The sequence below is a fragment of the Neolamprologus brichardi genome, chromosome 18, assembly GCF_056152115.1.
Source record: "Neolamprologus brichardi isolate AB-2024 chromosome 18, ASM5615211v1, whole genome shotgun sequence".
NCBI lineage: Eukaryota > Metazoa > Chordata > Actinopteri > Cichliformes > Cichlidae > Neolamprologus > Neolamprologus brichardi.
In genome coordinates this window covers 15,587,406-15,604,172 of record NC_142121.1, presented here as the reverse complement: position 1 = coordinate 15,604,172, position 16,767 = coordinate 15,587,406, and the positions used below count along the sequence as shown (strand labels likewise).

The window sequence follows — 16,767 nt, the reverse complement described above, 5'->3', positions numbered from 1 at the left end:
TTGGCTTCCTTCATAGTAACCATATGGTGGCTACCTACTTACCAGCAAATCTCTGCCAGGGGGGCATCTTTAACTTCTTTATTTATTCACAGGCAAAAGTAATAGGCTTTTCAGTCTCTCCTTTATTGGAAAACAACTTTGACAACCCAGAAAAGGTGGTCAGCCAAAACCACTTAACCTATAGCCATTCAGCTATTAGATCGGACTGACAATGTAGCTCGGTGGCTCAATTTAGGCCAGATGGCTTTAAACTTGTTTAGCTTTAGGTTTCCACGGATTCTTAACCTTCTCACTGACTCCTAGAAGATGGTTTATTCCCTGCTGCTCCTTTATTGTGTGCCAAAGGGCTAATAATAAAAAAACCAAACAGGATCAACATTTACTACCCAGCAGATTGCTGGACTTATGCAGTTACACTAACTGTTATTAATTATGCAAACATGTAAAATTGAAAACTTCGCGAAAACTATCTATCTAAAAAAAACACTTTACGTCAGAATTCACAGCAAGAGTCTCAGTGAACCTCTTTGAAGGCAATTTGTATTTTTTGAAAGAAAAGTTCTGGATTTTGTTTGGCATGCCAAGAACGCCTAAATATATCTTAAGGTAGGTGGGGTGAGGTCAGTGGAAATCTCCAGTCAAGTCTTTAGGCTAATTAAGGATGGGGTTGATCTCTGCAACACCTACTGTAGCATCTACGGCTTTGGCTGTGCCAGCTGGCATGGGTGAATCTTGCATTCTGTAGAATGAAATACCCAGTGCCACCAATCCAAATCCACTGTGTACTATCAGAAGCAGATCAGCAAGATTATGTGTCGATTATGTGTTGTGCCTTTTTGGCTTTTTTTAAAAAAAGTATCATTAGACAGTGAAAAGTTATTGCAATGATTATAGTATACATGTATATTTGTGTATTCCACTTTGAAAAATGTAATGTGATTAAATCCACTTTTATTTTAATTTATCAAAACTGGTAAAATGAGTAGTGTGAGGATTAAAATCTTTCACTTGCTTGAATGAAACATTATTTTACGTGTTTACAGTGTGCAGCCATTTAAGTGAAGTCTATCTCTGTGTCTTTCCTCTCTTATATTGTCTATAATGAAGGGATTAGTAGGGGGGAAAAACTCTCAGTACAAGCCATTATCTTTCAGACAATAGATTTTTTGAAAGAAAGTTTTGTTGAGCCTTCATTAGCAATGGCCTCCCTCTGTGGTCTGAATGCAGGACACATTTGGAGCAATTACTTGACCAGAAAACAACTGTCAGTCATTCTTAAAGGGGAAGGATTCCAATTAATAAACCTCTTAAACTCTTTGATTTTACTAGCATTCAACCTCCAGCTTTGGTGTCTTGTGCGGTTAAGGAGGAGTTTTGTCGGGGGAGACATGTTACATGTTCTTTCTGCACAGAACTTCAGCAGTAGGTCATTTGCTCAGTTGTTTGCAGGGGATTTCAAGGACTTAACAGGGAGTAACAAATGCCTACGGTAGATATTGTTAGAGTCAGTTGTCTACTTACGGACTGCAGAGACGTCATGTGCGCAGCCTAGCCTGTGGAAGGAGAACGAAGGAAGGTAAGATTACTTTATGTACTTTCTCGCTATGCATTCTGTCAAATATGTTGATAAACACTTTCTGATTTATATTTAGGCATGAGATGAGTTAAATTCACTCTTTTGTGCCCTGAAGGAAATCACAAAATGTATCCAGCTAAATTCTTACCCATGCTGATTGCCTTCCTATTTGACAAACTTGAATCACATTACAATAGAAATGGGAAACAGTGTAAACTCAGAATCAGCTCAATTTACAAAAAAGAAGAAGAAGAAGAAAATTTTACTCACTCAAATTGTTTAATTATGTAAAATAGTTTTTACTGAATTAATTCATAATTCTTCCAACTTTTACCAGAAGCTAATATTCCCAATAGGGACTCCTGCTCTCATTTTAAACTAAAGGATCACGATGAGCAAACTGGGGCTCCCGTAAAGTCCATCAAGACTAATAACAAACCATTAAATTACCTTCAAGTGCAGAACTTTACATTTTTGTCTTTTTTTTCTTTCCTTTTATTTCTTTTGCAGACAGATATGTGAATTGGCTTTGCTCTTGTGGAAACGGCCTGCACACTCCACAAAATTCTGCTCTGCTGCTCTGTGTGAAGCAGAACAACAGGTGCTCTGCCTCGTCTCACTTGGTAGCCTTTTGCTTTTCTCTGACAAGGAAAAAGAGACAGTGTCTCCGAAGGTTCGAATGCATTTGTCAATGGATACCCTGGGAATAGTGGATGATAGTTGCCTAGACAACTATGACATGGCAAAAGGTGCTGGGTCAAGTGCCGGAGGCAGGGTTCACAGTATCGATGTCATACTGGGATTCACTAAAGACCAGGACCCTTTACTCCATTCAGCAGAAAGTGATGAAAGCCAGAAAGCAAATGGAGCAAACCCTCAGGATCCTGAAAAGATGGTCCCATCGGACCACTACGCTCACCTACCAGACCTCGGAGACAGCTCCCAAAATTCTTCCTACCATGGTGAGTCTTTTAATAAAAGGCATAAAAACCAGGGAGTTTTTTCCTCTCAGTTTAAATCATTGAGGGGATTGTCTTGTTAACCAACTAAAGAGTGGAATTAAACCTGTACTAAGGTTGTTAAGATCTTGTACATCCAGTTTAAACATAGTACACACATTTCTGTATCACCGCTCAGGCGCTTAAAGCCATCATGTTAATTGAGTTGCTTTTCTGAAACAACTTGTTTAAATACACTAGTTTTGCACCTCATGCAAACTGTTTAGCAATAAAATAAGTAAGTAATAAATAAGTAATAAATAAGTTCTGTAAGTAACTGACAAACTTACTGTACTGTAATATTTAAGTTTGTGTAGATGCAAGGACAAAAAATAAGCATTACTCCAAACTTTACAGCCCATCAAATTCAAAAGTTAGCCCAAGAGTTTAAATAACTTCAAGCACCCAAATTAAACTGCTCACTACCGAGATTCATCAGCAAAAATCATACATAGATGAATAGATGGTGTGGTTTAATTTTATCTGTTTTGACTAACGTTCTTTTATACAAAATGAAGATGTGAAATACATTTAGTGTCATTTACATAATTTTACTTTACTTTCACTTTGGCACTTAAACAAGAAAGAAAGCTATCTTACTCTCTTCATACTTGTTAGCTGCAGGTGTAGCTACTAACACAAAAACTGATTACATATTATTATGTTTTACTTGTAAAGTAACTGGTACATCTCACTGGAAAGCAGACCATTAAGTTTGCCATATTTCTTCCTTTACCTTCTGAGGATGAAAGTAGTGCCTGTCGATACAGGCAAGGCAGGTGGGACCAGTTTGAAATAAGAGGCCGACAAGCCAACAACATCAGCGTATTTAGTCAATTAACTAAAATTGAGTGTAATAAGTTATAAATATATTATATTTTCTTCACTTGTATTACACTTTTTAGAACACATCGATGCAAACCAACCAATGCTAAAATTGAAAAACAATGTTTAGCTGGATGTTTTAACCTCTTAAGCCCCAAGCCTAACTGATCTCCTGCCTTTTGCCCCCGTATCAGGAGGCGTTGGGGCTTAAGAGGTTAAAACTTAAAATAGAGATGTACATGACTCAGATCTCCAAGAATAAGAATTATTATCGTTCATCGTGGTTTTAGCACAGAAAAGAGCTTGATGTCATTTATCGGGACCAAAGATAAAGATTTAATTAGTTGTATCTGACAGTGACTTGACTGAAGAGGATTTGTGTCTCCCTGGTCTTTCCCAGGAGACAGAGCTGTTTATTTCATTAGCAGCGAGCTGAATGACAACAAAGGAAACGGTTGATATGTAGTATGGCTCTACTGGCTTTTACTGAGGGTTCCTTTATGACAACTCATTAGCTTAAAAAAAACCTATGAGCTTTTATTGAGCTGACATGCTATATGCTACAGATATGTCATGCTACATTGCTATATGTTGCTATAATTTTTGGGAAAATGACAAATTTCTTCTGCCTTGCACACTTTAAAGAGTTAAAACTGTGTGTGATTATAGACACCTCCATATTTACAGTGGCCATGCTTCAGTGTGACTGTTTGCTGGACAATAATACATATTTCATACACATTTTGTGGACAAAGGTTGAATTCTGGATTGTAAAAGATGACACACACAAAAATCCTGTATATGAAGGATGAAATAAAGCATGGTCGAATATACATTTCTGTGCAACTGCTATCTTATTACATATCTTTATCGTGAGTCCCTGCAAGTTAAAAATATAATTCCAAAGCCAAACAGTAGTTCTGCACCAGCTTTGAAACTTGTACCTCAAAACTGTGTTTTAATATTTAATGTAGGGTTTACTATAATGTGCATTAAACACGAGTCCCTTTAAATAAGTTTTAAAGTTTGGCAGCTCAGGTTGATTTGACTGGACGCGACTTTAGAGAGGCAAGGCTGAGACGGTTTGGACATGTGCACAGGAGTGATAGTGGATATACTATATATACGGTTGTAGAGAATGAAGCTCCCAGGCAGGAGGAAAAGAGGATGACCACAGAGAAGATTCATTTATGCAGAGAAGGAGTAGGTGAAAATTGTGACAACAGAGGATGCTAGGGACAGGGTGAGGTGGAGGTGGAGGATCCCTAAAGGGAGCAGCCAAAAGAAGAAGAAAAGCAAGTTGGTTTGTTAAATTAAACATAAAAAAGGAAGCAACCTACATTGAAAGATTTGGAAGACTGTTCTTTGATTTGTATAAAAGCAGTCACTTTCTCCTCACGTGCACTTTTAGAACAAAGATACTTTTTATCCATGACCATATTACGTGGAACGATTTGCTATGACTAATGAGCTTTGGTACATCACTCACATGACTCCCCTGCTCTACATCCATTTCTTAGAAAGCACAATCGGCACTACAACTGTTTACCTGGCTCGTGCAGAAGCCAGTTGTCAGGGACTTGCAGGTTTAACTGGTAGCATCTGTCACTATTGGATTACTGCAGGGAGGAATTCAGTGAAAGACATGATGTCATTTAGACCTAGCCCTAACCCACCCTAAGGTTCATAAGCCTTTAAAGGGCTTTGAAAAGAGTTTTTAATCATTGATTTGTTTTAACATGGAAGCTAATAAAAGATTTCACTTTCTTAGTTGGTGGTAGAATAATGCATAAAACATTTTCCCCCAAAGTATTCACTTCTTATTAGAAAAATATTACATATATCAGGTTTTCTTGGTTTCTGATGACTGAAATAACAAAGGGCAATTAGACAATTTATTATTGTTTGCCATAAAGTAGAAATACATAACAAATGTTGGACATTTAAGTAGTGTGCAATTTAAGCTGAAACATCAAAGTACTTTAAAACCTTAGTTTCACTGCTCGGTTGTGTCCTTTTGTTGTTGTTGTTTTAGAATCTGACATTTTCTCTGGTGACAAATGTGAGGGAGAGATGAGCAACTTGCAAAAGGAGGCAGATGATGCTGAGGGATCACCAGAGACCACTAAAGATGAAGAGCACGCTAAAAAGAAACACAGGAGAAACCGCACCACTTTCACCACCTATCAGCTTCATGAGCTGGAGCGAGCTTTTGAGAAATCTCACTATCCAGATGTCTACAGCCGTGAAGAGCTGGCAATGAAAGTCAACTTGCCTGAGGTTCGAGTTCAGGTAAAGGCAATGTATATGAAGATATAAGCACATGTCATCCAGATATTCTCACAACCTAAACACCAACACAGGGACTGATTGATAGTGTTTACCAATCTTCCATCAGAAATCCATGAAAGAAATGAAAATTTACCAACCGTTTGTGTTTAATGAAGGGTTAGAAAAAATCAAAAAAGTAATATGGAACCTGAGTGGGATGGTGTTGATATGGAAGATTATTTGTTCACCTTTTAACAAAGGTGCTTTTTCTTGGAGGATTCATTATTCAAAGCTAATGATCCGATGACCATATTGCCTGAAACTCTTTGGCATGATTAATGGGCTTTGGTACACCTGACTCCGTTTCTTGGAAAGCCGAATCAGCGTTACAACTGTTTACCTGGCCCGTGCAGAAGTCAGTTAAAGTCTCTGTTTAGATTAGAGAAGGCACGGACTTACAGGTTTAAGTGGAAGCATCTGTTACTATGGGATTACTGCAAGGGAAAATTCAGTGAAAGGCACAATGTCATTTGCAAAAGGTGCAGCTATTGGTAGTAAAAAAAAAAAGTATTTTATTCGGAATCCATTTTAAGGATTTACTTAGTTTTTTCACTATGCTTGATAGCATATTAATCCCAATCATATGGCATTTAACTGTTAATGCCCTTTATGTTCACTGTTGCCCGGAAAGCAACTGTCCACTTTTAGGTCAAATACTGTGCACACAGACACAGAAAAAAATATTGCACCAACTTGTGTAATTACTAGAAAATACATTTGCAGCCTCCATAGTCTCCAAGATATATTTGATTAATTTTTTTTAGTTCTTGCTAATGTAATTCAAGGCTTCCTTGTCCATGCATCATCCCATTTCATATCATTTTGTTCGGTTCAGGTGTGGTTCCAAAATCGAAGGGCAAAGTGGAGACGTCAAGAAAAGATGGACACCACAACCATGAAGCTCCATGATTCCTCCATGCTATCCTTCAACCGTCCACCGATGACTCCAAACGTGGGGCCAGTAGCCAATCCAATGCCGCTAGATCCCTGGCTGACCTCACCTATTTCCAGTGCCACACCCATGCATACCATTCCAGGTTTCATGGGTTCACCTCAGAGCCTGCAACCCACCTATCCAAGTCAAAGCTTCCTTAACGCCCCACCAACGATGGTCCAGTGTATGCAGCCACATATGGGGCCACCTCCTTATCAGTGTCCTCCCAGCTTCAATGACAAATACCCAACGGAGGATGACAGGAGTTCAAGCATTGCAGCACTCAGGATGAAGGCCAAAGAGCACATTCAGTCAATGGATAAAACCTGGCAGCACATGTGATGTGAAGCAGACAGATTTGATTTAGCTGGTTCTCTATCACATCAAGACTATCCCTCCACTCTGTTACATATTCCATATGTAGGGGAAATGATTCCCCTTTGTCAGGGTGTGCGGATACTTCTTTAAGACACTCAAGCTTGCCCAGTCAGGCCCTACAGCTTGACAATAAAACAGCTGTGGAGATGTGAACGGAATGTGTCTCCGAGCCTAAAGGCTGGAGATATAGTCTCTCACTCAGAGATCCGAGGTTACAATGTAACCACATGTTCCGTTAATGTTTACAAACTCCCTTTAAAGCGTTTGACTCGTGTTCCAGTGACGCGGACACGTGATACCAAAGAATATTTTTAAAAATCAATTTTATGTCTAACAAACGTCTAACCATTAAAAAAAAATCACTTTAAAATGTATTTAAGTTTCAGTGACCCTTGTTTTAACCCTACAAATACTTTTGTAATCATTCATTTTGTAAACCTTTAGTGAATCTCTATTGAACTGAGATGAGAGATGATACATAGAGTCATGTTGTCAGAAGTAGCAATGTTTTTGTATTGTACTACAACGTGATGACAAATTCATACTTGAGATTTTATAACTGAGTTGTGTTCTGACTGTTTTGTGGTGGTAAGATATTTTACAACACACACACTGTCACTGTTTATGGATGCATTATGTACAGGTATTAATGATATATGTTATTTCGATATAAGATTTCCCAGCTCCTATGAAGTGATTATGACCAATTAGTTGCCTGTTAAAGGGCTCCAGAGCTCCTCTGTTTTATTGTAAATTTAGTTAGTTTGATGTTTTTCTTTCAGTTGCTGCAAAGAAAGTAAAAATGTGCATTCAAAGCCAGTTTTCCACTAATATCAATTTTGTTTAGTCTTTATAGGGAATATGAGTGTTAATGGGCTTTTGAAGAGCACCGAGTTCTGATGGGGGAGGTTATCGTAAGTCATGGAGCGTAATCTATCTTGGAGGCTAATCTAAACAGACATGCACACCTCTTAACACCTAATTACTGCTTTTAAAGCGATTAACCCTGGATTCTCAGCCATAGACAAAGTGCGCTCAAGTGGCCCTGAAAACTCTTTTTCGAGCTCTGGGCTCTGGCCCCTGCTCTAAAAATGTGACGTGATATTAATTAATTGATACAGAAAATATATTTTTTTTAATCATGACTGCATCTTCATGTTGATCCATTTTGTCTGCTCATTATTTGAATGTTGACTAAATATTCACTTAGGTCAGGTGGAGTTGGAGATAAAAGATTAATGGATGGTGGAAGTCTCTCTTATCTCTTGGAATTAGAAGAGTTGACTGTAACTGTTGGACCACAAATAAACAATATTTTACCGACTTGGCTCAGAGACATGTATGCATTAAGTCAATGCTGAAGGGTATTGGAAAAATGTTCCCTCTCAATTTTCCTTCTGCTTCTTATGGAATTTGCAAAGACTCCTAAATATGCTTAATTCTATATGTCAAAAGTACTGTATTCGCAATACATGTATAAGGGTAATACTAATAAGTAAGGTTATGAGGGAAGTATTCACAAATATTGTCTGTATATCCCATCCTTGAGAAACGGCACCATCAACAGTCAGTTTTACAGGCTTTGCTGCTCTTAGTGATCACCCTGATCATAAAACCAAAGAGAAAAAGAAGATTTAATACAACACAAACGTTTGAAGATGTTTGTTTTCTGTTTTCAATTATATTTCGAACCCCTTTATGTTTTTAGGAACGTGACTTTTATTTTCCAAATGCAAGACCCAGAATAAAGTTACAGAGCACAACTGTTGATTGTGGACCTTGTCTTTCTCTCCACACATCCATTAGCCACCAACATGACTTTGTACTGTTAATGAGTGCTGGTGTACAATAGGCCATGTAAGATGTGACCGAGAGAGCTGGCCTGACGGAGGCCTGTTGTGCTCGTGCAGGCCTGTGGAACTTTGCCAGGCTGTTAGGCAGATGAAGCTCCACTCCATCAGGCCCAACCGGGGGTGTCAGGGGCCCTGCCTGCCAGGACGCTAAGGCCACAAGGGCTCAAGCTGTATTGAGCCCTTGTGGCCAGTAGCCTAGGTGGCTTAACTGCCCCGTTTATTTTGGGACCAATGATTGTATAAAGGGCTATTATGCATCCAAGTACTCTGCAACAATGCCTTTTAAACCTTTATTTAATCTGGATGAAAACTCCTGAGATTAAGAACCTCTTTGGCAAGAATGTCCTGGGCCTTCTGAAGAAATCTCACGCAAGCACACCAACAACATGCAGTCCACACAGCAGCGCCCTGCATGGGCTCAAACTTACACTTGCTCCACACTGATATGTCTTGTCTGATAGACACCATGAACTCCACAACCCTTATTTTTAGGATATTTGCCATCACAGATTGTCAGATATTAGAAAAGCCTCTTATTAGAGGTATTCGGGCTCAGTATAAGGAGTCAAAATTCTCTCTCTGCTTTGCTTTGCAGTTAGAGTGCAAATAAACTAATACCATTTACATGCCTTAGTAGTTAAGCACAATAAAGCAGTAGAATGAATTCAGATGAAAACTGTCTATGCTATATTTAGCCTTAACCAATTCTCACCACACCTTTGTCAGAAAGACTTAAAGCAGCAAATCCCAGAATATGTCCAAGACACACTCAGAAACAGCAATTCATTACACAAATTATTGTGTTATTTTGCTTGGCCAAGCATGACCTTCTCCGAGTCTCAGGCTCTAGTTAACAAGCTGGCTAGCGGGACGTGGTCCACGGTGGAAATAATGAGGGTAAGGAGCGGAAATAATTGGGTTTGATTAAGAACAATTTTTTAAAGGGACACCTTTTTCCTCTCGACAAAACTGCAGATCCCTTAGAGGATGAGGGGGCTTGATCACTGGCGCCAGTTGTTTGTCTTTGCTCCTGTCCTCACTTTGAAAATAAGTTTCTCAAACAGTGCTCCCTGCTTTGTCTCACAGACCTGCATGGCTGTATTTACAGTTTTCAGAATGATATTTTTCTTCTGAATAACCATTTTTAATAATGACAAAGAAAAATGAAACAACATTTCACCCCTTATCAAAATAAACGTTTTAAAGTCAAAAGTAATCACTAGTTTTTTTCTCTAATCATATATATATATAAAATGCATAGTAGACAAAAACATGACAAAAGTTTTGATTATTTATTTCATTTCAGAGATCAGTTTATTAAGTAAACATATAGTTTAAGTCACCCACACTAACTACCCAGCTCAGAACACAAACATAAAATTGAAAAAGATGAAATTATTTTACACCACTAGGAGGATCTGTCAAGACTCCATCTATATTAAAAGAGTATGCTTTTCTGCAGGAAATGTAATTATTTCTGTTTTTATCACTTTTACATGTTAGTAAAGATAAGCAACTGTTTTTTATTTGATGTCACAGAGCAGGGCAACCCCACGCAGGATCCAGTGGTCTGGTGACTCGACTGTAGGCAACATCACTGCTGTGATGTAGTTCAGGTCTGTGCGCTTTGGCTTCTTGTAGATGGGGCACACATAAAGCTTAGGATCCGGAGGGGCAGTGGAGTTGACAGCGAACATGTGAATGACAGGCAAGGGTGTAAACAACACTTTGGGTGAGGACTCGATGAGACGGGTGTTCTTTCTGTCCCAGCCAGCACCATCAACGTACAAACCATAGACATAAACTCCCTCCTGTTGAAGAAAGGTAGGATAGTCCATTATTTTATTCTCTCTTTAATAAAAAAAAAAATCTATTAGTCAATTGCCTGTTATTCACAATTTTCAGAAAATACTGCATTTTAACTCACTGTTGGTGAGGCTGTGATCTCCTCCCTTGTGTGCTTGAGTACTTTGTTGTTGAGTGTGACCGTGTCCAGAGCCCAGCCTTTGTTCGCTCTGGTTACTTCTTGCCTCATGGCTGTCAGAAATCCTGCAAATATCCAAATAAAGACAGGATTAGCATCAGTGTGAAGGAGTTTATTCCCAGTTGATGGTAACATCAAGTTGATGGTGACAGCTGGTTTTTATTTATCTTCATTTGTCTTCAAAGTACAGTGTTAGGGATCGATATCAGCAGTCCTGCTTGTTTTCTCATTGGCTGTATATGATACCAGTAAAATGCTCAAAGGTTCAACTAACCCTGTGGGTTGAAGAAGCCTGTCATCCAAAATGTTTTTGGTCTTCCTTCAAACACCCAACTGTGGAACTGCTTGTTTCTCTCCAGGAGCTCAGTGAACCAAAAGCCTAGCGTGGAAGACTCCCAGGAGATTTTCCTCCACAGGTTTGGCACACGGGCATCAAAAATATTGTCGAGGGCATCACGCAGGTTCTAGGAGTGAAGTACAGACATTAAAACTTCATGAGTGCATTTAATCGTATAGTTTAATCATTATGTGTAAAAAAAATAAAGCATTTCTGAAGTTAACAGTTAAAATGATTCCAAACATGGGGTGGGGCGATCGTAGCTCAAGAGTTGGGAGTTTGCCTTGTAATCGGAAGGTTGCCGGTTTGAGCCCTGGTTTGGACAGTCTCGGTCGTTGTGTCCTTGGGCAGGACACTTCACCCGTTGCCTACTGGTGGTGGTCAGAGGGCCCAGTGGCGCCAGTGTTCGGCAGACTCGCCTCCCTCAGTGCACCCCCAGGGTGGCTGTGGCTACAATGTAGCTTGCCATCATGTGTGTGTGAATGACTGGATGTGTAAAGCGCTTTGGGGTCCTTAGGGACTAGTAAAGCGCTATATATGTTAATATTTGAACAGAGAAGTAAATTTACCTCACTCATTATTATAGTGCCATCGATGGCCAACTTCAGGTCTGTCAGACTTATGCGCACCAAACTTATAATCCTTTGCATTCGATCTACTTCCTGACGTAGGAAGATGTTCATTGGGTTAAGCGCTCCCATCTTCAAGAGCCTCGCTTTGACCTTAACCAATCAAAGTGACAGCCATTAGATTTTAGTTCATGTAAACGTGACAAAAAAGCATTTGAACAGACAAACTGACCTCATGAGGTACATAGTTAGGAGGCAGCTTCTCCAACATGTCCTGTGCCATGTTATAAACAACAGACTCTCGAGTCACTCCTGATCCCCCTCCACTTTGCTTGGGCTGAATATTTGTGATTGTGTCTAGCACTTCAGCAGATGTGTTTGTCTGGTACCTGGTTAATATTCGTTACAGAGCAGAAATGCGTGGTTAGAAATTATATCAGCAATTACAAGCAAAGCATTCAATGCTTCATGATGACCATGTCCTCTCCTTACGTGATATCAGCATTAGAGTGCAGTCCTAATGCCTGGGGTGAATCCACAGTGGGCAAGCTCTGAATATATTCCATGTACTCGTCCACTGTCTCGCACACAGGAATCTTATAGCCCGTGTAAAAGCAAAATGCTGGATCAAACATCTTTTTACTGAACCACACCTGCAGAAAGAAATGCAAAATGCAGAGTAACCAGGATATAAACCTTTATTCATCAGTGAAAGGTAACTCAAAAACAAACATAAAACTGGGATTCTTACACGAGAGAAACACTTCAACAGGCGTTTGTCATAGTCATCTGTGACTCTTCCTCCATATTGCACCTCAGCTAGCATGTATTGCACAGTTACCCATGACACATCATGCTGGAAAAAAACCAAACAAACCACACACTGGTAAGTGAGGGCAGACGATGCAAACTCATTTTTCTTTTTTAGCCTGTCCCAGATGAATCCTCACCTTCTTGCAGCGACAGTCATCCAAGTGCTTTTCAACAAATTCAACACTTGCTGTGAAATCAGCTGAGTTGAACTCATAAGGTATGTTCCAACCCAATGGTCCGAACTTGCGTCGCTCCTTAAAAACAAAGCAATAAATAAATAAATAAATAAATAATTTTAAAAATATGAAACCAAATCAATTTACATGGCTTCTCACCAGGTCCTCTAAAAGGTCCTGCCTGACAACATTTTTGTCTTCGTTACACTGGCTCCCCAATGAAGTTTAGGGTTTAATTTATAAACATGGCGATCACTTTCAGAGCCCTTCAGTCAGATGCCTTCCTATATCAGTGAATTACTTCAACCAAACATAATGTCTAGATCTCTGGTGTCACCTTATCAATGCTTGTTGGCTGTGCCTCAGTCCAGATTAAAGACAAAAGGTGACTGTGATTATGGCCCCAGAGCTTTGGAACTTGCTTTCATTGAAACTAAGATGTCTGGACACTGCTGATATCTCTAAAAAGAAACTTAAAATCACCTGTGCACGTTTGCTTTTATTTAGCATTATCTTTTAAAGTTTTTATTTTTAATTTGGTTTATATCAACTTCTGAAAATGTAAAAGACTTTGAGAATTTTGTTCTTGGAAGGCGCTATATAAGTAAACGGTACTAACAAACAATCAGGATCAGAGTAACTGCAATTAAACTTTGACAGACTGGTGAAGGTTTTTAAATAACTGCAGTATAATTAATAAATTCAGGTAGATTGCCAAAATGTTGCAATCAGTGTGTAATCTAGCTATATTCTTATGTCAAAATAGGTTACTGAGGGTCATTTTGTAGTCAAATTGTCATGCTGCAGACACTACATTAACTTTTGTGGGGGATTTCCTGATGGCAATTAATGCCAAACTAAATTAATCAATTCATGTGAATTTCTGTATAACCTGATATCACTGCATTTTTTGCATGATAGCATGAAATTTCCAACTTCACCCAATTCAATTTAAAAAAACTGATGTAAGACTGTAAGATCCCAAGCTGACTGCACACAGGCTCAATAATTCTGGTGTGGTTTTCAACCAGTTTTCCCCTAGTGTGCCTTTAAATTCAGAGCGATGATTCTCACTTATCATAACACACACATTTAAGAATTCTCGAAGTCAGTGATCCTTACATTTGTATATTATTCTGGCCTGAATCATGTCAGGAGCTACACTGATTATCTTAACCTGGACAGTACCTGCACAGCAGTGTGGAGAAAGGCCACACTGTACAACAAGGGCTTCCACGAGGGCAGGTTGCATGCTTCCAACTGCTCCCGTGAAATTCCTGCAAATGTTCGTTTCAACCCAGCACGTATTCCCTGGGGTGGATCGTTAGTAAATTTGATGGAGCACTAGAGGTAAAGGGTTGAGAAATATTTGCTTTAAGCTTGTACACAGCATCGGGTCAAGATGGGAAGTAATAAATGAAGTGCTGCAGCATACAAAAGCTTTGTCAAATGTCACCTGTAAAAGTGTGATGGAGAATCGATCGTGTGGCTCCGTGGTGATCCACACTCTAAAAGTATTGTGCATGGTGTCTGCAGCTGTGATAGTATCGAGCAGCTCATCCATAAACTCCAAGCCCAGGTGACAGTTTTGCAGTAACACCCAGCCTCCCTATACGTATCCAGGTACAGAGACCACAGATTAGGTGAAATACTCAGCCATTATTAGGGTTATAGTACAATGTGATTGGATATCGTAAAGCTCTTATTTAATACTCTATCTGATAGAACATTACTCAACAAGCAGTATATCTGAGAGCAGACACAAAGAGGTCAGCAAATTTGTGCATGAGCAGGGAGGCAGATGATTAGCAACTGGAAAACAAAAACTCGTGCTAAAATGAAGTGCTAAGGATCATGCTCTTCATTGAATTGTATTCACACCTCTATCATTGATGTCTTAACAAGCTTCCTTGCATGCACCTCTTGTCCTTGTCCCATGGAAATTGCACTACATTCTGTAGGATGAAACAATGCAATGACAAATCATCTTCTAAGTTAAAACTACAAACTAAAGGTTGTAGTGTTGTTTTATGGTTTAGTCAAACTCACTAAGTTGAAGTTTCTTAGCTAGTGCTTCAATTTGCTCTGTGGGATCTGAGCCCATAGAAAGGAAGCAAATTAAAGGGGTGCGAGGGTCGCTTTCCTCCCATGTGCTGTGAAGGTTCAAGATGACAGGCTCAGCAAACCTCATGCCTAAAGAATCTCCCACATATTTTACAGCCTGAGACAATGTACGGTCAGGGCACCAGGACCTGTGGGGAAAAAACCCCAAACTTATATGGTTATTGTCTTGTGTATGTATGTGTATTTAAACACAACCACATAAAAAGACCAGCAGGACAATCCAACCTTATCAACAAGAGTTTATGGAAAACATCAAGAGAGTTGTATCCATCTGGAATGACACCCTCTTCTGGTGCATCAAGACTGACCCAAGCTTTCCAATGTTTTCCACTTTGAGACACCTATAAAATATATCAATATTAACTCTGTAAGTACACGACAGCAGAAACCTCAGATTTATGATCTGTGGAAAGTAGCCTCACCTGCTTTACAATGTTTGTGAATTGTGGTAATTTGCTGAGCTCCACCAAGTTTAGCCATACCATATCCAAGATCCAACTGAATGGTTTTGAGGGGCAGGTCTTCAGGTCCAGAGCCGCTCCACCTATTTAGACATTTAATGAGCTCATCATGTTTTATAGCAATAACAGAAAGGTGCAAAATTACATTTCCTGGAAGTGCCGATGACCTCACCTTTAATAAGAACCTGAAATTTGTTGTGCTCTATTTTGTTATTCTGTATGTCAATCTTGAGGGCCAGCAAAAGGGTAAAGATGAACTTGTGGTTTTCATACAAGCCTCTGACGGTGTATCTGAACACCTCAAAAGTCAGATATTCAATGATATTTGCAATTCGCTTCTGGGTTTTTGGGGACTTTTCAGACCTGCAAAAACAAATTCACAGTAAGAGTAAGTGGACTCTTACTTGCTTACTCTTACCTTACTGTTAGAGTAAGCCATACTTACTCTAATGTGAATTTTATCAAAGCCTTATCCTTCATACTTCATAAGAGACACACGTTTTTCAGTATATAAACTGGTACTGGTGAAAACATACCTTTCCAGTGACAGGTCAAAGATTTTGAGGAACTGACTCAGGGACGTCTGGTACATGACATTAACCATGCTCATCTCTGTGATGAGGAAGTAAAGGATGCTGCCTCGAGAGGCAACAGGACGATATTCTGCTTGAGCTACATTGATCTTCACCTCTGCTTCTGCTGCAACGCTGAGCTTTGCACTAACTTCTGCTGCGGTTTGCTTAGTTGTAATCAGAATGCCGATCATTGAGTCGTCATCAACTAAAGAACCTTTAATCACACAGAAACAGCTTTTTTAATAGAGCAGTAAATAAAATACAAGTATGTCTTAGACGTTAACATACAGAAGAAACAGGGTTACCCTTAGTACTGCTGAGTTTGTACAGCAGGTTGTCTTCCAGCTCTTGCATTTTTCTCTTATTAGCAGTCACATCTTTAATTAGCTTTAGTCTTTCGGCTTCTAATTCCTATTAAATAAATAATTGTCAAATTTCTGTGTAACCAAATGCCCCATCAATATTACATGCATGATACTGAAATAACTTTTCATCAAACACATTAAAAAAATGCACTGATTTTCACAATTCATTAGTACATTTTCTACCACTAACCAATGTGAGGGGAGACTGTTTCCCACTGACCTGTTTCTCTTTGAGGATAACACGGCCAAGCAGCTGGTTCTCTAGACCCTTCATGTTAACAGTGAAATCAATGATGGAAGTCTTGGCACTGACTTCTGGGGAATATGCTGGATTGGGCAGCTTGGTGGTGATATAGAGTTGGAAACCATCCATTACATTTACTTCTTTGTCTCCCACTTTGACCTAAACAAATCCGATTTATGAGACAGCACGGTTTAAAGAAGTAGACGTAAAGATTGTTGAATGTT

General features: G+C 39.2%; 2 protein-coding genes across 3 annotated transcripts in view; one reads left to right on the top strand and one right to left on the bottom strand.

Annotated features, from left to right (window-relative positions):
- Window positions 1-1,431: 1,431 nt before the first annotated feature.
- Window positions 1,432-8,794, top strand: rx2 (retinal homeobox gene 2). The gene is made up of 4 exons (XM_006792232.3): window positions 1,432-1,576; window positions 2,087-2,538; window positions 5,435-5,691; window positions 6,566-8,794. Exons 2-4 carry the CDS (start codon window positions 2,256-2,258, stop codon window positions 7,004-7,006), a joined length of 981 nt encoding a protein of 326 aa, XP_006792295.1. The 5' UTR covers window positions 1,432-1,576; window positions 2,087-2,255; the 3' UTR covers window positions 7,007-8,794.
- Window positions 8,795-10,173: 1,379 nt separating this feature from the next.
- LOC102786971 (dynein axonemal heavy chain 8-like) overlaps window positions 10,174-16,767 on the bottom strand; it is a 37,125-nt gene continuing 30,531 nt past the window's right edge. For both annotated transcript variants that reach the window (XM_087832494.1, XM_087832493.1), the window contains exons 76-93: window positions 16,520-16,702; window positions 16,240-16,345; window positions 15,896-16,148; window positions 15,532-15,722; window positions 15,321-15,442; window positions 15,124-15,239; window positions 14,824-15,026; window positions 14,656-14,729; window positions 14,231-14,383; window positions 13,963-14,118; window positions 12,736-12,852; window positions 12,537-12,641; window positions 12,278-12,438; window positions 12,018-12,174; window positions 11,786-11,938; window positions 11,154-11,343; window positions 10,823-10,944; window positions 10,174-10,706 (exon numbers count right to left, since the gene is read on the bottom strand). In XM_087832494.1, coding sequence (XP_087688620.1) covers window positions 10,419-10,706; window positions 10,823-10,944; window positions 11,154-11,343; window positions 11,786-11,938; window positions 12,018-12,174; window positions 12,278-12,438; window positions 12,537-12,641; window positions 12,736-12,852; window positions 13,963-14,118; window positions 14,231-14,383; window positions 14,656-14,729; window positions 14,824-15,026; window positions 15,124-15,239; window positions 15,321-15,442; window positions 15,532-15,722; window positions 15,896-16,148; window positions 16,240-16,345; window positions 16,520-16,702 — 2,850 coding nt within the window. In that variant the 3' untranslated portion in view covers window positions 10,174-10,418. The remainder of the gene's footprint in view (window positions 10,707-10,822; window positions 10,945-11,153; window positions 11,344-11,785; window positions 11,939-12,017; window positions 12,175-12,277; window positions 12,439-12,536; window positions 12,642-12,735; window positions 12,853-13,962; window positions 14,119-14,230; window positions 14,384-14,655; window positions 14,730-14,823; window positions 15,027-15,123; window positions 15,240-15,320; window positions 15,443-15,531; window positions 15,723-15,895; window positions 16,149-16,239; window positions 16,346-16,519; window positions 16,703-16,767) is intronic.